At 45.5% G+C, this 22,344-nt stretch overlaps 1 protein-coding gene across 1 annotated transcript in view; it reads left to right on the forward strand.

Annotated features, from left to right (window-relative positions):
• LIPC (lipase C, hepatic type) overlaps positions 1 to 16,561 on the forward strand; it is a 163,554-nt gene extending 146,993 nt beyond the window's left edge. The window contains exons 8-10 of the mRNA XM_053594723.1: positions 10,239 to 10,356; positions 11,973 to 12,194; positions 16,401 to 16,561. Coding sequence (XP_053450698.1) covers positions 10,239 to 10,356; positions 11,973 to 12,194; positions 16,401 to 16,512 — 452 coding nt within the window. The 3' untranslated portion in view covers positions 16,513 to 16,561. The remainder of the gene's footprint in view (positions 1 to 10,238; positions 10,357 to 11,972; positions 12,195 to 16,400) is intronic.
• Positions 16,562 to 22,344: the final 5,783 nt, after the last annotated feature.

Genomic DNA, 22,344 nt, shown 5'->3' on the forward strand with positions numbered 1-22,344 from the left:
TTTGGAAGGCCTCCTGCTTCAGGGAGCACCCCCACAGCAGGCTGCCAATTAAAGACTTATTTGGGTATACTAGCTCCTCTTTTAAATGGCAAAGCCACCTGGAGTGATTAAGCCTCTTAGATAATCACATTTCACTACATCTATCTTAATCCTGGAGTGTTAATACCCAAGGAATTGGTCGACCCACCATTTTAAAGATAGGGAAACCAAGGCCTGGAGGGAAAGTTCATTGGCCCAGGGACGCAGAGTGAAGTCTCTGAAGAGCCAGCATTTAGACCCAGGACCTCCAAACAATGAGTTGAGTGATTTTTTTTTTTTCATCAGTAACCTGCCCCTTCTGTGTTTGTGGGGCTTGGGGGGAGCAGAGGAGAAGAGGAGGGGGTTACTTGCTCCCTGAGGTCAGGTGTGAAGAAAAGAGGTCAGTTTTTGTGGTATATGTACACCATGGAATACTATTCAGCTATTAAAAAAAATGGAGACTTTACATCCTTCGTATTAACCTGGATGGAAGTGGAAGACATTATTCTTAGTAAAGCATCACAAGAATGGAGAAGCATGAATCCTATGTACTCAATTTTGATATGAGGACAATTAATGACAATTAAGGTTATGGGGGGGGAACAGAAAGAGGGACGGAGGGAGGGGGGTGGGGCCTTGGTGTGTGTCACACTTTATGGGGGCAAGACATGATTGCAAGAGGGACTTTGCCTAAAAATTGCAATCAGTGTAACTGGCTTATTGTACCCTCAATGAATCCCCAACAATAAAAAAAAAAAAAAAAAAAGAGGTCAGTTTTCACTCTCGAGGCTGAACTGGGAGCTTCACTTGGCAGGGAGGGGCTTGGTCCAGCCTGGACGTCTCCAGGACGCTTAGAGACAGGATCAAGAGAAGTAAGAGCAAGAGGCACAAGCCAGGCTGAGTTTCTCCCACTTGCCAGCAACTCCGGTGCCCGACCACGTGCTACTGGTGTGGTACTCCTAAAAATCCCCTTCCCCTTAAATAAAGACCAAAGAATCTCACAAGAGCACAGTTATCTCCCCCACCAGCTGCCAGAACCAATGTGCTCCCGCCTTCATGCATTCTTCCAGTGGAATCATACCCCAGGGGGCTCGCTGGAGATCAATAGATGTGAGACCCAGAAGATAAGATTTGTGTCTCTTTAGACCAACTATTTATCCTGCTCCAGGTATCCCTGGAGGACATCTAGTGAGGGCAGTCCCTGCTGGGCCAGGAAGATGAAGGCTACAAGGCAGGACTGCCTAAAACTGGTCAGGGTCCATGGCCCTCAGCCCCTGACGAAGCTTCTGGTGCTGAGCTGTGGCCTGTGCTGTATACCCCCATACCGTCTCTGCCCGCCCAAATTCTTCCCAGTTCTGCATCAGTCCTTCCAAGTGAGCAAAGTCCTAATCCCTTCAACCTAGTTCCAGCTGCTCTGTGGTCACATCAAGCTGCCCTGGCCACTGCTGGAAATCACACCCATGTGGGACTTGCCTGTTTGGAAGAGCCACTCCCTGGATGCTGCAATCTGCATAATGCTACGTTGTCCGATACGGTAGTCACAAACCATATGTGGCTATATAAATCCAAATCTAAATTAGTCTAAATTAAATAAAACCAAAATTTCCATTTCTCAGTCACACCAGCCACCTTTCAAGTGCTCAAATACGTGGCTGCTGCCTCAGAGGTACAGAAATAAAACATTTCTGTCCCCGCAAAGATGGTGCCGGGACGAAGTCTCTAATCTAGGCTGGGCTTCCGTAACTATGGGGTTCTCCACCCAGCACGGCCATCATTATCTCTGACTTGGGCCCCCAAAGCCTATTTTACTGGCCACCTCCAGCGTTTTGATGACTATGTATAAACTCTTCACAGAGCAGCCTCGCCCAGGCCTGGTCTGCAGAGAAACCACAATCCGTATTTTTCAAGGACATCTAATTGTACTATGTATTTTAGTTCAGGGTCTTGTTGGGCAAGATAAACATCGCCTCTTGATCGTAGTTTCACAAAGGATGACTAACTCGGTTGGCCCGCGTTCCTCTGGCTCCCAAGATAATTTTGACAAAACCACCAAAAGATCTATTTTCTCCAACCCAGTCGACCAGAACTCGGGTAAATACTGCGAGGGTAAAGCAGAGGAGAATTGGGAAACAGCCATTGAGTGAAATGAGGCAATTTGTCGCCCACTTTCACGCTCACTCCCTCAAGAAGAACCTGCAACATTTTGGGAGCCTGTAGTGACAGAGAAACTAATCTGTTTGAGTAAATCCTGTTTAGCAAGTGCCCCAGCTAATTTAATCCTCAGAGCAGTTGGTGCTGTCCCCGGGCGGAGGAAAGGGAAGTGGCATTGAGTGGGGGCATCTGCACAGGCCCCATCCTGGGTGCGTTCGCACAAATGGTCTCATTTATCGTCAGATCCTCACAGTGAGACAGAAGGAGACGAAGGGGGTGGAGATTGATGATGCTTAACTTTCTAGTGAATAAAGATCTAGTGATCTCCAGAGAGATCAGATCTTCCTCCCAAGGCCATACAACATAACACCGTATTCAATTCTTTCACTTCAAATGGGCCTCCTCGGGGTAGGATGAAGGCCTGTGGCTGAGTGACCTCCACTTCTGAGTCATGCCAGCTTGTGTCCCCTCCTCCTCCCTGAGCCCCTTCCCTGCTCCCTCTTTCTTACTCTCATCTGTTCCCCTCCTACCCTGACTCTGGGGAACTTGCTTCTGTCTCTCAGTCCGGCTCACACAACCATCTTTTTGCTAGTTGGACAGACGACCGGCCGGACTATGACCAGGGGAGTCTGTCTGGTGTTGGCTTTTCTCAGCTCCATTGGACAGTTGTCATTGATTTCCGAGGAGAGTTTCCAAAGAAACAGAGTGTCCCTGAGAGAGCGCAGGCTTGAGACTGCCCTGAGGAGCAACAAGAATCTTGGCTTTACTGCCAAACACTTATGGGCCTCTGACCTGATGACAAAACCTATGTGGGCCTCTGCTTTTTCAGCCACAGAGGAAGGGACATGGTCACACGTGGAGATGAACCACTAAAAATGGGACCTGCGGGTGGGACTCAAAACCTTGCCTGCTCAGTTCCACTTGGAGGAAGGAAGCGGGAAGCCCAGATTAGCACCTTCTGGGAGGCAGGTGCTCTTCCGGTGCCATCACATCACATCCTCACAACAACCCAGCGAGAGAGCTGTTGAATCCCCATGTCATGGATGAGGAAGAGCTCCCGAGAGGCTGTGCACACTCAAAACCATAAAGGAGCAGGTGGTAGAGAAGACTCAGTCTCTCAGTTGAGGTCTCATATTACACCCACGCCACAAAGAGCTGGCAGCAGGATGCCGGCCATAGGACACTCCTTATCTCACACACACACTCCCCCATCTCCACCACAGGCTGTCAACAGCTCACTCCCAGAGCAAGAGCCAAACCCCTGATCGCAGGACGTCAGAGCGTCACATATATGCACACGTGGTCGCCAAAATAAATACATACATACCCACACGTACACTGATGAAATGATTTGTTTTGGTTGTCCTTCCTTCGAGTTCTAAGTTAATTCATGCCACCCCCGCCAGCACTGGCTGTCTTGTTTTGTCATGCCCTGGACACCCCCTTCCTGGGGCCCCTCAAAACGCCATGACCTTCAGCTTCCCTTTGGGGTTAGAGCATTTCAGTTCTAGGAACAAGCCCTCAGTGATTCCACACACCATCTCCACAGGAGAAAATCGATACACTGAGGAAAAAAAAAAAACCCTCTGATGTTGAGTCATAATATCTCCCAAAGCCAATATCTAATGATTCAGAATCATTGTTGCTATAGACGAGAAAGGAAAGAATATTCTCTTTTCACAAATTCCGCAACTTGATGTTCATAGTAGTTGCCTTACAAAAAGAAATGTTAAGTTTTTCTTTTTTAAATGGCACCAGCAGGATCCACACAGGATGACAATCCTGGATTTTTCCCTGAGAGGAGAATCTCCTCACATTTCTCCTCTAGAGGAGTTTGCGTGATCACGTTCAGGGTCAATGGACTACTTCATGCCTTTCATCTTTAAGACCTGAAATCATTTCTCCTGCCAGAACTTGAGAATGTGTTGTACTGGTCTCTTTGCAGTCACAGGATCAAAAACATTTCCCCCAAATCATTTTTTAACACCCTTATTAAACATGTCATCAGCTAAAGTGGGCAAAATCACTCCCGCTCTTTCCCTTAGCCTTTATGACAGCATCATTGTGGAGGGAGTGAGGAGTGGAATATAGGCAAACTGTTTTGTTTGTAAAGAAAAATGCTTATGAAAATCCAAATAAAAACAAATAATTTGTTCTCGAGATGAAAGGCCATTTCATGTTTATTTTTTGTTCTTTGTATTGTTTTGCGTTTTGAGACAGGAACTCACTTTGTTGGCCAGGCTAGAGTACAGGGGCATCATCAAAGCTCACAGCAGCCTCCAGTTCCTGGGCTCAAACAATCCTCCTGTCTCAGCCTCCCAAGTAGCTGGGACTACAAAGCATGTGCTGCCACACCTGGGGAATTGTTTTTTTAACTTTTTGTGGCGACAGAGTCTCACTATGTTTCCAAGGCTGGTCTCAAACTCCTGGCCTCAATCAATCCTCCCACGTTGGCCTCCCCAAATGCTAGGATTACAGGTGTGAGCCACAGTGTTCACTTGCCCTTTCATATTTAAAAAAATTAATTTCATTTTAAGAGTTCTCAAAAAAAGTGACTTTCCTAGTGCAGTCATACAAGATTCCCTATGCAGACATAGAGTTTCTCAGGAATGCTACTGTAAACACAAGGGCACTCCAGACACCAGTACCGGCTCCCTCTAAGCCTTGCCTTGGTGACATCAGGAAGCAGCTTGCTTTGGCAGATTCTGACCTCCTGCTTACATCCCACTCCACGGATACACTTGGGGCAGGAAATTCTCATTCATAGGATATTCCAGCTAAAAGGGACTTTGCGCCCTCCCCCAGAATCCTGGAACCATAGCATCTCAGACATGGAAATCAATCTCTTCCTACTCACAATTTAAGAAAAGAGGAAGACAAAACTGCATCTCCAAGACACGGACCTGAAACATTTATCCCCATTCAGGAGACAGGAGGGAGGCCTCTGTGGCAGTGCTAGCCCAGGATGGATGTCAGTGGGTGCCAGCCAGCAGGCACTTTGTTTCGACCACAGCTTTTCTGCCGGGGCTGTTTGCTTTCAAAGGGCAGACTCAGCCTACAGAACCACAACACCAGGAGTCAGGGGAAAGGTCTTTTGGAATTAGACAGACACCTGTGTTTAAATTCTGTTCCACTTATGACTATCTGGGTAACTACAGGTCTGCAAACGTCTCTATCTTTATCTGTAATTCACCAGGCTAATTAACACCATGTCAGTCCAGGTCTCAGCAGAAAATAGGACTCCCCTGGCCTGAGTTGTGTGAAGAAGGAGAGTGGAACTTCTCACAGTGGGGTGGGTGGTGTTAAAGAAGCCACAAGCGCCTGTCACTACACCCCAACTGCAACAGCAGGGCAGGAGCGGAGGTGGGATGGCCCAGGGAGAACGGAGCCATGCAGGAGAGGCTGCTGCTAACCACGGGGGCACGGTTGCTGCACAGTCAGTCTCCAAAGTGGGAGAGAGCAAGGAAAGATCCCCTGGCCTCTCTCTCCTCTGCTCTGATCTCCTGCCAAACCCAACCAGAAACTATCCCACAGCCCAAGGGGTCCTGTTGGGGGGCACAGAGCTAGGCAAGGAGGGCAGAGTAGATGAGGGTAGGAGGGAGACACCCCAGTAGGTAGTGATTACGATTGTCTTGCTGTGAGGACAAAAATGATGTGCGCAAAACAATATCCAGCCTGATGCATAGTAGGACCTCAACACACGGAAGCTGTGTTATCATCCCTAGGGTCTTCAATGCAATCTGTGCCCTGAGTTGGTCCTCACACACAGAGCCCATGTTAAAGCACTCCTCGGCTGCCTAGTGTGAGCTGTGTGCCCTTGTGAAGTAGCAATGTGACCCCAAGACTGCCTTCAGGGAGATAAGACACAGACATTGATGCCCGTGAGGCAGAGGTGACAGATGTCCCATGAGTGACTCTGCTTCCCAGCAGCAAGCTCTTGCAAAGTCAGGACCTCAACTTCTAATTGTCTTGTTTTTGTTTCCAATTCTTTTAAAAGCTCTTTCTTTTCCTAATAAGATTCTAATTAGGACACCTGCTTATTGTGTAGAAAATGTGGAACTTGCAAAATACCAAGAAGAGATTAAAAAGTACTTCTCGGACCTTTCTGGAGGTCAGCACAAGATTTTTGTGACTTCCCCAATTTGTATGCATCCTCTTTTACAGTCGGTCTCATGCGACATGGACGATTTCATAGCCTGGTTTTTCGTTTTTATTTTCTTTTCACATCTTTCCTGAGCCTTGAAATCATTCCAACGATACCTTTCAGTGGCTTCTTAGGAGCACATCACGTGGTTGGAAACATGACCCGAGACCAGCAGAGTAACTTCTAATTACAGCGTCACCGGTTACTTAACTTTTCCTGAGCCTTGGCTTCTTCATTTATAAAATGATGTGGGGAGGAAGACAAAGTAGGCATCTTAAAAAGTTGTTGTAAAGAGAAACGAGATAGTTACGCGAAACTATTACTTGATGTCTGGGACATAGTAAAGAACCAAATGGTAATTACCATAATGGACATTATTAGTCCATAGTCATTCTTCCAGTATTGAATATGTCAGGTGTTTCTGGTTTATTTTTAAAGTACTAATTGTTATGACATTTTTTAACTTAAATCTCTTTCCACATTTTAACTTTTTTCTTAGGCAACATAAAGCTATTGGTCCTGGGTATAAAAGAGTAAAATTTCAGGTTCTGGATCCGGCTGCCTTGGCTGACACCCCAGCTGTGTGATCCTCCAGAAAAGTCACTTAACCTCTCTGTGCTTCAGATCTCTCTACTCTAAAATGAAATAATGAGATAACAGGATCCCTTGCCGTGAGGGTTAAGTGAGACAATAGATGCCAAAGCACCTGGCAACAACCAAAATAGTACTAGCCAAGGTTCCATTTTGCATGCCACCAATCACACTCTTACCGGTTCATCTTTAAACACTGGGCTGAGCACACGAGCGACTTTCAATTAGAACATATCATATTAAACTGAATTGAAAATTGTTACGAGCGTTCCTTACCTTCTCTGGAAGATGCCCTGTCTCTCCATGAGGTCAACCCCAAGCCAACCCTTGTTTTGTCCACTCCTCAGCCCCGCCCACCCTCATGCCTACAGCCCTGTCTTTGCCTTCAAGACCTTTCCTTTTGGCCTCAGCACAACTTGTAACATTGTTCACCTGTAGAGTTTCCTTGACTAACCTCCAAATAGTATAAAACCAGGGGCTTCTGAGATGGAAAGCTGGAGTCGCTTTCTCCAGGGTGTGACCCAAGGGTTTAGGGACCCTTCCTGGAGCTCGCGTCTGTATCTCTTCTCTTATTTCCCACCCACAGCCTTTTGTGCTGCCTTGAGAGCATCAGACTATTGTGTTCCAGGCTTGAGGAGCTGAACACCTATCATGTCCAGGCACTGTAGCAGATGCCAGGTTCAACCGAAGCTAACTCTTACTAAAAGCGGAAAATTCTAGGCCTACAGATTAACTCTCAGTATCTGGTTCTTGCTGAGAACATAACCAAACATTTGGTGCTTCAGAGACAAGCCCTTTAGTAATCTCAAGAGATATCTTCCCCAGACACACGAACAAATCCACCACAAAATCTGAAGAGGCAGCTGGGCATGGTGACATGTGTCTGTAGTCCCAGCTATACAGAAGGCTGAGGTAGGAGGATCAGTGGGTGCCTTGAGCCCAGGAGTAGCCAGCCTGGGATATATAGCAAGACCTTGTCACTAAAGAAAAAAAAAAGCTGATAAAGAAAAATTTGTTTGTGCCAAAGGATAGGATTGTATATATAATCTAGAAACCCAGCAATGCAGGCAACCAGGACACTGCACCATTGGCAGTGGCCACTGCTAGGTCTGCTGTGTAGCAACCAACTTCCGGTGGTGATGATGAAGAGGACTATCCAGATGCCAGGTACAAGGAACACTTAATGGTCAAGTGTCTAGGTCAGGGGTCCTCAAACTGTGGCCCGCGGGCCACATGAGGCAGGGTGATTGTATTTGTTCCCATTTTGTTTTTTTACTTCAAAATAAAATATGTGCAGTGTGCATAGGAATTTGTTCATAGTTGTTTTTTTTTTTTTAAACTATAGTCCGGCCCTCTAACGGTCTGAGGGACAGTGAATTGGCCTCCCGTTTAAAAAGTTTGAGGACGCTTGGTCTAGGTTATCATGATATAAGTATTCCAGAAGGAATTCTCCTGCAATTAAGCTTGAAACTCAGGACTTGAATCCTCACAGGTGATTTTCCATCTTGCTAGATGTTAATGCACATCCAGATACATCATGCAAGCAAAAGTGTATTAAGGTAGCTATTATATGCAAAACCTGATATGAGGATTAGTGGATTAACCATTGTCTGGGGCAGAAAATGCAAATGTGCAACAAGCATACATTAAATCCCCTATCCTTCACCCAAAGCAGACACCATCTTCCCAAGAGCCTGGACACAGTCTCAGAATCCATCTCGGCATAGGGCTGTCGAGGCAGTCACTGCCAATCAAATGGAATTGACATGTCAGACCAAAGCTGTTTGCAGTCATGGAGCTAGAACACTGTCAATGCTTAGAGAATATGAAGACGGCAAGAGAAAGAAATCAAAGCAGCAACCAGACATTTTGGAATGAGGGAGGATAATTTTGAAAACAGCCCCGCAGCTGGTCCGTGTAACAATACAGGCTAAGCCAACACGATCCAGGCTGAGGGAGGCTAAGAGCACAGATGCTGGTATGAGACCGTGAGCAAATCACTTCACCGAGTCCCAGTGTTCTTATTTATAAAATGGGGATGACGATAACAATACCTACATCTCAGGGTTGTTATGACGAGTGAATGAGCTGACGCAATGTGAAGTATTTAACAACGCCTGTCTAAGAGTAAACTGAATAAAATGAATTACCCTTTCCCAACCAACCCTGTAGAAAGACATCCTAGACCTTTGATAAGACAGACACATTTAGGGCCAAATTCTACAACTAGAGTTACGCACATCTTATTTCCATTAGGTAATGTACTGTTGAACCTCCCAGAGCTTGTTGCCAAGAACTGGCCCCAAATACGGAGACGTTGTCACTGGGGAGTGTATCTCTCAGCGGGCCCTCTGCTCCACCCTGATGAAATGGATCCTGTCAGACAGACGTAAACGTGTAACATGGCAGTGTATTTGCTCTGACCTCTGTCAGGTCCCTAAAAAGGAGACCCTCACCAAACACATGAAATGTTTCAATTGAACTTCTATCCAGAATTCAGCCAGATACATTAGACTCCTGTTCTAACACCTTTTATTAGTGAATACTTAATACTTATCATTATTATATCAAAAACACAATCTAAGTCTAAATGTTTAGAAAAGCCAGAGAAAGAGAAAGAAGAAGACAAAAAGCATTTATAATCCCACCACTTATAATCTCGGGATTATAAGCATTTATAATCCCACCACTTAGTGGAGAAAATGTCCTTAACATTTTGGTATCTATCTAATTTACCTTTGCAGTTTTCAATTTTAAAAATATGAGATTTTCCAAGTTGTGGAAGCAACCCAAATGCCCATCAATCCATGAATGGATTAATAAATTATGGCAAATGTGTACCATGGAATCCTCTTCAGCCATAAAAAAGATGGAGACTCCACATCTTTTATGTTTACCTGGATGGAGCTGAAGCACATTCTTCTTAGTAAAGTATCTCAACAATGGAGAAATAAATATCCAGTGTACTCTAATATGAAACGAATATATAAACAATTACATGCTCATATGAACAATAAAACACAATTATAGTCTAGTACAGGGGCAAGGGGAAGGAAGGGAGGAGGGTGACTGACAGAGGAGGCCATTTGCAACCACCTAATGGGCACATTGCAAATGTGTACGGCACGGCCCCTGTGTGAGGGGCTCTTTTGCAACTGAAACTTTACCTTGGAAGTGAGAACAATGTAATCTAAAAATTTGTATCCTCATATTAACTTGAAACAAAAAAAATATGAGATTTTTAATTAAAAATGCTTGCTTAAATTTATTCTCCTTCCCTTTCTCTCTTCCCCCCTTCTCACCCCTCTCCCTCCCTCTCTCTCTCTTCCTCTAGTTTATCATTATCAGTTCAAGATCCAGTTTGTCAACCAAACAGAGAAACCGGTAGAACCAACTTTGACCGTGTCACTGCTCGGAACAAAAGAAGAAATGCAGAGAATTCCCATCACTCTGTGAGTATGGGATGTAGCTCCCGTCCGTGGTGACGATCTGCTTATTTTTCTCACAGGTCTTCACTGATCCTCTACTTTTCCAGGGTCAGGCCAGACACAGCTACGTTATTCAGACTTGAGGACTCGAGTACCCACTCTGGGCAGGGCAAAATATGAGGTGCCAGATACTGCTTGAGCTGAGCTAGCTCTTACCTAAGAGGAAAACGCTTGGCCTACAGATCAACTGTTAGTGTTCCCTTCTCGTTAAGCATAGAAACAAACATTTGGTGCTTCAGAGACAACCTTTGACGTAAACCCAGCTCCTCCCATCTGGCTGCCCCAAACATCCCATCAGATGTCCTCCATCCAAGGCCAGCCATCCCCTCACATCCCTCCTCAGCCACGCGCACGCACACACGTGTGTGTGTGTGTGTGTGTCTCCGGGTTGATGCACCAAGGGCTGAGCAGATAGGAAAGCCAGAGGTGGCCCTGCCAGGGTGTGCAGCCCAGGAAGAAGGTCCAATCAGGGTTGAGTGGTGAAAGGGTGAAGCAAGTGTCTACAAGAAAGCCCTGAATTCCTTTCCAGAGAGTTCTAAAAACTTGGCGCAGATTTCCAATCTCAAGCAGACTCCCCGGCCAGTCTCCCTCTCTGTCCTTCACCCTGTTGCTCACTTGCTCACACACCGCAGTGGCCCTCATGACGCCTCACTTAGAGGCCCTCAGTATGGCCTCAGCCTGGGAAGTGACACCAGCCCCTGCCCCACTCCAGGGACATTCCTGAGCCCCAGCTTTGGGTCTCTGATCATCACACCGATTCAGTCCTTCAGCAAGTATTTGCTGGTGCTCTACCCAGCAAATGGAAGGCTATAGAGAGCCCATGCTCACGGCCTAGCAGTGTGGGTGGATTCCTACACGATTCCTCACAACATACTCCAGGGAGAGGGATGACAAACCTCTCCAGGGAGCCCTCCTCCATCCAGCGTTGCCTCTCCACTGTCTAAAATCTCTCCCCCAGGGAGTGTTCTCAGTCCTGGGAAGGGCAGCTAGCTGCTCTGTCACTGCTGGGATATTTTAATGGCTTGGAGATTAGTGAGTAAAGCTAATAATGATACCTCAAAGTCTGCATTTGAATGTGGTTCTAAACTGGTTCATCCCGTTCATATGTGGTCTTTCTGTTACTGTTATGCTTTGTTGTTATAATAGATGTTTCTATTTATACGAGAGGGAGCATTACGGAGGAGACAGAGTGTGTTGTGGGTGTACTGTGTTAATCAAAGCTACAGAAAGCTGATGTTCCAGAGGCCATTGCCAAAGCCCCACTGTCTTCTTGGGAGCTTCTTCCCAGAAGCTCAGCTAAAGAGAGTCAACTTGAGTCATCATAGCAGGATTTCTCGGAGCCTTTAATATGCCAGCACAAGAAATAGTGTGGTTTTCCCAATTTTCTTGCCTGGAAAACTCTTTTTATCCTGGCACACCCAATGTGCCTCTCTTAATTGTCAAACACCAGTTTGGGGAAAGCAGCATCAACAGCGTCCCACGTCCCTCAGGCAAACCTACCTAACACATCCCAAATGTGCCTAAACCTCTCTGCTGTTACCACTGGACTGACCGTGTCTGATTTTCTTTGTATCTTCAAGGGGTGAAGGGATCACTAGTAATAAAACCTACTCCTTTCTTATTACATTGGATTTGGACATCGGTGAGCTGGTCATGATCAAGTTCAAGTGGGAAAACAGCGCGGTGTGGGCCAACGTCTGGAACACAGTCCAGACCATCATCCCTTGGGGCACAGAGCCATGCTCTCATGCAGGCCTCCTGCTGAAGACCATCAGAGTCAAGGCAGGAGAAACTCAGCAAAGGTGACTGCTGATTCAATCTCCTACTAACTTCTAACATCTATTAGGTATCTCCACATGCCAGGTGGTTTCAGTTTAATACTTGCGTGCATCATAGGAAATGGGTGATATTATGCCCTAAAGATGGAGGATGGATGCTCAGAAAGGGGACGTGACTATCCTGAGTTCACACCACTGTAGGTGGAAAGACGAGGATTTGCACCCAGATCATCTGAATCCCTGTCTAGCCTCTTCCCACTGCCTGTGGTTAGCAGCCACCGGCCTCTGGAGCTGCAGAACCACCTCACTGGCCTAATGCTTCCCAGGCTTCAGCATGTGGATCTGTCACAAGCTGACGTCGGTGCTGCTAGTTCAAGGTGCCACCCCGGGGAAATGCTTCTAATAGATCACAACCTCAAAAGTCTCAATTTTCCTCTCTCTGTGGTGGTGTCTTTCAAATCTTAGATGCCAAAGAATTACTGGGAAGCTTAATAAATTTGCAGAATTTCTGGATCCACCTGCAGAGCTTCTGATTCACTGTTCTCTTAGGAAGGGCCCCAGGATTCGTGCTGTTTAATTAGAGCCCTAAGAAAGTCTGATGCTCATGAATGAACTACCCTTAAGAAATGCTGCTCTGGGCTCAGCGCCTGTACCTCAGCAGCTAGGGCACCAGCCATATACACCAGAGCTGGCAGGTTTGAACCCAGCCCAAGCCTGCCAGACAACAATGACAACTGCAACCAAGGACTAGCCAGGCATTGTGGTGGGCGCCTATAGTCCCAGCTACTTGGGCAGCTGAGGCAGGAGAATCGCTTAAGCCCAAGAGTTTGAGGTTGCTGTGAGCTGTGACACCAGGGCACTCTACCAAGGGCAACATAGTGAGACTGTCTCAAAAAGAAAAAAAAAAAAAGAAATGCTGCTCTGGGCCAGGAGTGGTGGCTCATGCCTGTAATCCTAGCATGCCGGGAGGCCAAGGCAGGTGGATTGCCTGAGTTTAGGAGTTCAAGACCAGCCTGAGCAAGAGCAAGATTCCATCTGTACTAAAAATAGCAAAACTAGCTGAGTGTTGTGGTGAGCACCTGTAGTCCCAGCTACTCAGAGGCTGAGGCAAGAGGATCACTTGAGCCCAAGAGTTTGAGGTTGCTGTGAGCTATGATGATGTCACCATGACACTCTACACAGGGTGACAGAATGAGACTCTGTCTCAAAAAAAAAAAAAAAAATGCTACTCTGTGGGAATGACCATCTTCCATGGCTCCAAAGCTCTGGGGCCAAGATGGGCTTAGGAGAGAGATAGAGAGTAAACAAAAAGGAGGATGATCTGGCTGTTCCTGCAGAGCTAAGGGCTGCCTTAGTAACTCTGCTTTTCTGTAGTTCTGTGGTTCTCCGTGACAGGAGAATTCTGCGCTCCCCAAGCCCTCTCCTTGTCCCTGCGCTTCTATATTCAGGAAACTTGTCTCTCCCCTCCCACCTCCTCTGCTGGGAAGGCCAGATCTCTCTTTGGTTTGCCCTCAGTAGAGAAGAAAAACAGCAAGCATCTCACCTCTGAACTGCCTCCTCCCTCGACTCTCAGGCTTCACCACCAGGAGCCTGCCCACGGCAGATTGATGTCCCCCGAGTCCCTTACACAACCACACTCAGGGACTTTATTTCCCTGGGATGCAAAGTCCTGGCAATTACTAAGAGCTCACTCTGCAGTCTGCCAACAGATTTCTCCACACGATCAATCTGAGAAAATTAAGCTGCTCCCTCTTCATTTGCTCGGAGCTATTTTGCAAGGCTCTTTGGCCTTCCGGAGCAGTACCCCTTCTGAGCACCATCCCCCCGACATTCTCTCACCCTCAGAGTGATGCCTAAGTTGTGGCAGCTGCTCACCATGATGGTCCCATGTGACTGGGACCAAAAGGTTGCATATAACGCACCTCCACCTTCTCTCCCAGCGCACACTCACATGGTGCTAAAGAATGGACTAATGGAGGAGGACGGGCAGGGGGTCGGCACTTCCAGAGTTCCCGTGCATGGCGGGCCTCGCACTAGGTGCTTCATACACTTAATCTCCTATAACCCCCCAGTGACCCGAAATGGGTGGTATTGGCTGTGCAGATCAGGGAACTGAGACTAACAGAAGTTACACAGCTTGAGGACATTGGTGGAAATCATCTCAATCCAGATCTGTCCTGAGTCTGACTGATGTGTCACCCATTTGTTGCCTGTGTACTGTTTCCAACAGTTCCTCCCTCTGTTAGATTTCATCCTGTTAACCTGACTGTCCATAATCTAATCTAGCAGAGTTGCAGTGCTAGATATTACAATACAACTGCATCAAACCCTTCCTCAGGACTGCAGGAGGGGCCTGCGAAACATTAAATGTGGGGATCAGGGGTCTATGGGATCTATAGTTTTTAAAGTTTAATGATCATGGGGCATCATTCACTAGCTTCACAGACCGTTTACCAAGTTTCACATATACCCTTGTAAGATGCACCGCTGAAATAAATAGGACTATGGTGCATCTTACAAGGGTACATGTGAAACTTACGAAACGTAGAATATCAATGTCTTAGCACAATTACTAAGAAAATGCCAGGAAGGCTATGTTAACCAGTGTGATGAAAATATGTCAAATGGTCTATAAAACCAGTGCATGGCGCCCCATGATTGCATTCATGTACACAGCTGTGATTTAATAATAAATAAATAAATAGGAAACTATTATATTAGGAATACCTCAATGTAAAGAAATGCTAAATGCACTGTGGTATATCTATACAATGGAATGTCATGCCAGAGGTGAAAAAGAATGAAATAGGCTTATAGGTACTGGTACCAACAAGTCACCAAGTACTTTATTTGGCGATAAGGAAAACTTGTGGGAAAATACAGTACAATCCCACTTCTATTGAAGAATCTTTATATTCATGTGTGAACACCAGTACTTACGTAAATGCATAGGAATAGGTCTGGCAATGCATAAACCAAACTATAAGCACCGTGAAGTTAGTACAAGGTGATGGGAAAAGAGGGTCTTAACATTTGGCTTCACGTATTTCTTTACCATTTGAATTTTTTGAGAATGCATTCATAAATTACTCATAGCACTTCTTTTTTTTTGGAGACAGAGTCTCCCTATGTCGTCCTCAATAGAGGGCTATGGCATCACAGCTCACAGCAACCTCAAACTCTTGGGCTCAAGCGATTCTCTTGCCTCAGCCTCCCTTGTAGCTGGGACTACAGGTGCCCGCCACAATGCTTGGCTATTCTTTTGTTTGTTTAGCAGGCTGGGGCAGGGTTCTGCATGTGGCTGGCACCCTAACCGCTGAACTTCATAGTACTTCTTTAATTTAAAAAGTCGAATTTAGTAAAGACTTGACCTTAGATGCAATGCAAAGAAGTCATAAATTAGAACTCTCTGTGACTACAGATATATGTAAATGTGTATATATACAGGGTGTCCATGAAGTTCATGTGCAATTTTAAATTTCATACTATTTTAAATTGCACCTGAGCTTTATGGCCACCCTGTGTGTGTGAGTGTGTGTGTGTGTGTGTGTGTGTGTGTGTGTATATATACATATATATATGTTTTTTAATAGATGTGGTTGTAGCTAGTACCATAAAACTGCATCTCAGGCCAAGCCAAAGGTCAAAGCAGTCTAGCAATTGTTTCCAAGAAAGACCCCAAACACACAGTGGTGTCCTCTTCAGTGGACAGAGAAGGGGACAGTGTCAGTAAGAGGAAGGGGCAGGGCTAACAGGCTGATCCAGGCAGAGACTGAGGATGGTGGCCTCGTGCCAAAGACCTTGAAGTACGGCAGTGACAAACTGGAGCATGTCCAAGGAAGGAAGGCTGGGAAGCTAAGCCGGCCTTGGGAGGAACAGCTGGGGAACTGTGTTTGCCCTGGAGTCAGGGCAAGGTAGCCAAAGAAGCAACAGTCACCCTCAAATCTCTGATGAGTTCTAAGGGAGGACAAAGGAGGGCTGCCCGGAGTTCTTACAGAATTGGAATCACCCCAGTACAGAGCCCCCAGGAGGTCCTGATTGCTTTCACTAGCTTAGGTTTTGACTTTCTCTGAAGTTATAAAAATATTTGAAAACATAAGAATGTAAATTTTAAAAAGACATCATACACATTACCTAAATTGAATAGTACTTGATAAAAGATGAAACAATCCCATGAGCTCCATCCATTCTAAAACTTAACACTGTGTTTGCTTTATGTTTCCTACTCAGAATGACATTTTGCTCAGAAAACAAAGACGATCTACAACTTTACCCAACTCAGGAAAAAATCTTTGTGAAATGTGAAGTAAACACTAAAAAATCAAAGCGGAAGATCAGATGAGTGTCAGTGAAGACCCAGTGTAAAGAATAAATGAATCTGATTCCCTGTCTGGAATGGTTGTTTTATTTGGAAAAATTACATAAAGAATCTCACATAAACTTTAAATAACGTTTAGATTTAATGGGGGGGGGATGTGCATTATTATAAACTGAGCTTTCAAAAACTCTATTATGTAACAGTTTCCAAGTATTAGTACAATAAAGATTTCCCAATTTTCTCTCTTGTTAAATGTTAATATATGCAAATAAGTACAAATGTAAGAGCCCTTTAGATCTGTTGTTCTAATTTACAGTGTCTTTTATGATTAAGTCAGACTTTCCTTATATCCTTGCAAGTTTCTTCTGAATGAGTTTTTGAACTGTGCTGGAAAGCTACTTCTTTATTATATAACTAATGCTTAAATAAAGCAAAATTCTGATTAATCACTAATTGTGTGTACTAAAGCCGTGGTCCCAACCTTTTTGGCACCCCCTCCAACACACACAGACTGGGATGGGAGCTGGCATAAGAGTCTCATAAGGCCCACGCAACCTGGATCCCTCCCATGTGCAGATTACAGTAGGATTCACGCCCCTGTGAGAATCTAATGCCGCCACTGATGTGATAGGAGGAGGAGCTCAAGCGGTGACGTGAGCAATGGGGAGTGCTGTAAATGTGGACGCAGCTTCACGTGCTCACTCAGAGCAGGCAGGTCTCTAACAGGTCCATAGCTCCACGGTTGGGGACTGCGGCACTGAAGTACATACTCTTTAAGACAATATAGCTCATAAAAGAAGAAAAATTGCATGCCCGTAGTCCCAACTACTTGGAAGACTAAGGCAAGAAAATCGCTTGAGCCCAAGGGTTTGAGGTTGCTGTGAGCTGTGACACTATGGCGCTCTACCCAGAGCAATAGAGTGAGACTGTCTAAAAAAAAAAAAAGAAGAAGAAAAATTTGAATCAAAGTAATAGTTATATTGTACAAACCTCACAATTATTCCACTGAACCAAACACATAGAAGTAGAATTCTACTAAAATGATTTACTAGTGATAATAATGAAAGCTGGAGAATTGATCATTTTGCTAATTAAGTTACTAATTAAATAAATTAGAATTCTCCTCTTTGACTATCGTGTCCATTTGTATAGCATTTTTTTTGTTTTTTTTAGGCAGCAACACTGGTCTTCGCAAAAAGAAAAAAGTTTTTTGTTATTTTTTTTTTTTTTGTAGAGACAGAGTCTCACTTTACTGCCCTCGGTAGAGTGCCGTGGCATCACACAGCTCACAGCAACCTCCAGCTCTTGGGCTTACGTGATTCTCTTGCCTCAGCCTCCCGAGCAGCTGGGACGACAGGCACCCACCACAACGCCCGGCTATTTTTTTGTTGTTGGTGTTGCAGTTTGGCCGGGGCTGGGCTTGAACCCGCCACCCTCGGCATATGGGGCCAGTGCCCTACTCACTGAGCCACAGGCGCTGCCCCAGAAAAAAAGTTTTTTTTTTTCTTTTGTGTGTTTTCCTCTCAGAATGCATAACATTTACAAAAATACACACGAGCAACAGTTGTTGCTAAAGTTGTCTGTACCTAGGCAAACATTCTGCCACCAAATAAATGCTAACGAATATGACGCAAATGCCCCATTATACCATGAAACACAAACCAGCTTATCCTTCAAATGAAGAAGTTACAAACCTGTTTCAAAATATAGAAACATATGACAAAAATAATGTCACTACATAAGACTAACTTTTTGCAGTTTGTTATATTCACAGTTCTACATCTTAGGGGTGAGGGAAGGGAGGGTCGAGGCAGGTGGGGGAGGGGCCCTGTGAATTGGAGAGGAGTTGGAATCCTCTCCAAGGATCCTCTCCATTGGAATCCTCCATGGGATGGTAGTTGAAGGTAATTAAGTTCTGAGAATGGAAACCTCATAAATGGTATTAGCGTCCTAATGAGGGGATAAAGGACTAGAGCTCTCTGCCATGTGAAGGCACCATGGGAAGGCAGCCAAGTGCAAGCCAGGAAGCAGACCCTCACCAGAAGCCACCTCCACCAGCACCTTCATCTTCAACTTCCCAGGCTTCAGAACTGCAGGAAGTAAATGTTAAGCCACTCGGTGGAAATCTGCATAGCAACCGAACTGACTGAGATAACATTAGATAACAACTCTCAAACTGATCAATACACGAAATACTGATACTTTGACCAGCAAATTCCATCATAAAGCCTGTCATGGGAACAGATACTAAGTATGAGTATGGGTTAGACATGTGTTTCACATGATCAGAGAGGAGGAACGTGTTCCACACATTAAACAACCTCACTTAAAATGCACACTGGCTCAGGGCGGCGCCTGTGGCTCAGTGAGTAGGGTGCCGGCCCCATATACCGAGGGTGGCAGGTTCAAACCCCGCCCTAGCCAAACTGCAACAAAAGAATAGCTGGGCGTTGTGGCAGGCGCCTGTAGTCCCAGCTACTCGGGAGGCTGAGGCAGGAGAATCGCCTAAGCCCAGGAGTTGGAGGTTGCTGTGAGCTGTGTGAGGCCATGGCACTCTACCAAGGGCCATAAAGTGAGACTCTGTGTCTACAAAAAAAAAAATGCATGCAGGCTCAGCTACATTCAGCCCATAATCCATGTTCTCTTCACCAGAGCAAGGTGAACCAGGACTCAGGGGAACAAAAATCTTGAAGAGACTTCTGACTAATCCATTTAAAATTATCTTGCATGATTCACTTTTATTTCCCTTTGAAAGACTCCAAAAACTAAAGAGTATGGGAAGAGGGAATAGGAAGATAAACTTTCAGGATGAAGCCTTCGGTTCCACATGCTATTCTTATCTGCAAAAAATATTTTGAACCCACTTTTAGGTAAAAAGTATGTGTGTGTGTTTAGAATTGGTAGATATTAAAATGAACAATATTTTCCATTATGTCTAAAATCTGAAGTTTATAATAAAATCATGTTTGCTTTGGATTTACCATTCACTATCCAAAAGGTATTTAAAATTTTATTTCTGCCAGGTGCAGTAGCTCCTGCCTGTACTCCTAGCGCTTTGGGAGGCAGGTACATTACTTAAACTCAGAAGTTCGAGATCAGCCTGAGGAAGAGTGAGACTTTGACTCTACTAAAAATAGAAACAAATATATTACTTCTTAAAAAACGACATGAAAACACTCTTTGCTCTGTCCTACAGAGTCTGTGCATATGTATTCTGGGAGACAGGTATAAGAATATTCCTAGGATCCTTGAAATCATCACAGCCAGTAAGAGCTGACATGTCTGCCAGGGCAATGCGTAAACAAACTGTGTTACAATCGTGCCGATGGAACATCACACAGCGGTGAAAAAGATGAACCACAGCTACACACACAAGACCAGCGCGAGGCAGCGAGGCAGCGAGGCAGCGAGGCATCCAGGGTGCGAAATTGAAGGAGGTACTGATCGGTTTTGCATTTGCACGAAGACACAAATAGTAGAGATAGTATGATACGAGCAAAACTTAACCTGTGTTGTGAGGGACGGATAAGCAGGAGGTAAACTTCTCAGTAAAAACAACAAAATCACTACCACAAAAGAGAGGCTTTGGTAACTCTCGGAAGGAGGAAGGGCACATCAGCGTTCCAGGAGCAGCAATAATTCTACTTCTTACTCTATGTAGTAGTTACACGGATGTTCACCTTTGTAACCACTCTACAAACCATACACATGCAGAGGGCGTCAAAAAAAGTGTACACTGGTAAGGAAGGAAAAGACTGTCTTAAAAATCATGATACTCAGTATCTATCAATACTGAAAGACGAATACAGGTCACGTTGAGCATCTCTTATAATTGCAGAAGTCACATTCGACTTGAGTATGACACTTTTAAGACAGTTTTTCCCTTTCTTAAAACGCGTACCCTTATTTTGGCACCCTCTGTATGTTTTCACGCACATTTAGTCTGAGTGTCACATTTCACAGTGTTAAAAAAATAAATAAATAAAGGGCAGAGTTAAACAAACATGTTTCTACTATAATGTCATATGTTTCAAAATGAACATAGAGTCACTAGAAATTATTTCATCTTTTCGAAGAAAACGTGGAGTGACACAGTACGTCATAACATTTGGGGCAGAGAACTCAGTAAGCCAGCAGCGTGACTGGAACATTTGAAACTCCTCCTGGCAGACCCAGATCTGGTTGCCAATTCTGTTGTCAGTGAATTATTTTCACTTGGCGAGATGTGTTCATCGACATCACATTTTCTTAAGCACATCGAAGTAGGGAAGTCAAATTGGGAAGCTGAATAATGCAGCCACATCTGTTTGTTGCACATGCAAACTACGGGCTGGTGAGCTGATGATACACACCTCTCTCCATAGAATCTGCATTTATGAGCCCACGCAGGAAAGATAACACTAGCATCTTTCCTTTCAGGCAAAAGCTTGTTTGTGCTTCTCCTTGGAGGACAGCACAAGGGAAGGAAGGCAGCATCAGTTACACTGCAGCTGGGCTCTTTGAGGTGAGCCCGAGAGAAGAAAACAAGCCCTCAATTCAGCATTGAAATGAATGCGCTCTGCTACTTTGCAAAGCTCCCTGTCCTCAGTGTTCACCTTGAGTAATAATGCTGGCTGCAAGGATTGCAAAAGCTTTGATTGCTTTACACATCTGTGGGGGTGGCAATGCTGCCCAGAGGGGGGCTTGCTCTCTGGCAGAGGCTGGACTAGGGGAAAGTCATATGAATGAGACAAGCAGGAGGAAGACTAAAGAAAGCAAGTCCTGAAAGTCACCACCTACCTGCTAACCTTCTCCTGGAAGACCTACTTCTGTTTGAATCCCACGGATCTCTACATAATTCATGGCCCCCAGCACACCTCATTCCTTCCCATCTCTGCGTTTTCTTTATACCTCCCTCCTCTCTTCTCCAGAATTTTCTCCTCACTGCCTGAGTCCCACCTATCTACCCAGGCCCAGTTATTTTCACCAGTTGTTTCCTAGCCCAGCCCAGCCCAGCCCAGCAAGGGGATCCTTCTCTCCTCTGCGTGCCCAGCTGTGACATCAGTGATGCTCCCTACTCCCCAGGTGGGTGTGAGTTCTCAGCACCCGCTGATTCTCCTCCGACCTCTCAGCCTCCTCCCTGCTCTTTGTCCTACACTCAACCGTTTGAGGGCAGCCCTTGGCAGGCGCAGGCCTCCTTCCTCGCTCCCTTGGTTCCCTCTTTCTGGCAATCTCACCCATCCTACAGCTGTCTTTATGACTGTGTGGGCCCATCATTTCTCACCCATCCTACGGCTGGCTTTATGACTGTGTGGGCCAACCATTCCCACGCTAGAGCTCTGGTGGCCCTCTTTCCAGAACCACACGCCCCTGTATCCAAGTGTCCCCTCAGCAGTTCCCCTAGGCCATCTCACAAACTCCAGATGTCCGAAACTGGATGCATAAAGCCCCTTCTTCCATAAAACCTGTCCCCATTCTCCTGGTCCTCTCTCTCAGCGAATGTTATCACCACCCACCCCGTTGCTAATGCTGGACTCTGGTGGAGGGGGAGGTCATCCATAACATTTCCTCTCTTTTGGCCCCTTGCAACTGAACAATCTCCAAATCCCACAAATTCAACTCTTATTTCCTATTAAATGTGCCTCTCCACCTCTGCTGCCAATAGCCCCGCCTTACAGGGATGCTTACAACAAATTTCTAACCACCTCCCCACCCCTCTAATCTTCCTTCTCAATCCATTCCCATCACAGTAGCCAGAACAATCATTTGTTTGTTTGTTTGTTCTTTGTTTGTTTTGGGTAGAGCGCTGTGGCTTGATAGCTCACAGCAACCTCAAAATCTTAGACTTGAGCAATCCTCTTGTCTAAGCCTCCAGAG

Source organism: Nycticebus coucang, chromosome 6, assembly GCF_027406575.1.
Source record: "Nycticebus coucang isolate mNycCou1 chromosome 6, mNycCou1.pri, whole genome shotgun sequence".
Classification (NCBI taxonomy): domain Eukaryota; kingdom Metazoa; phylum Chordata; class Mammalia; order Primates; family Lorisidae; genus Nycticebus; species Nycticebus coucang.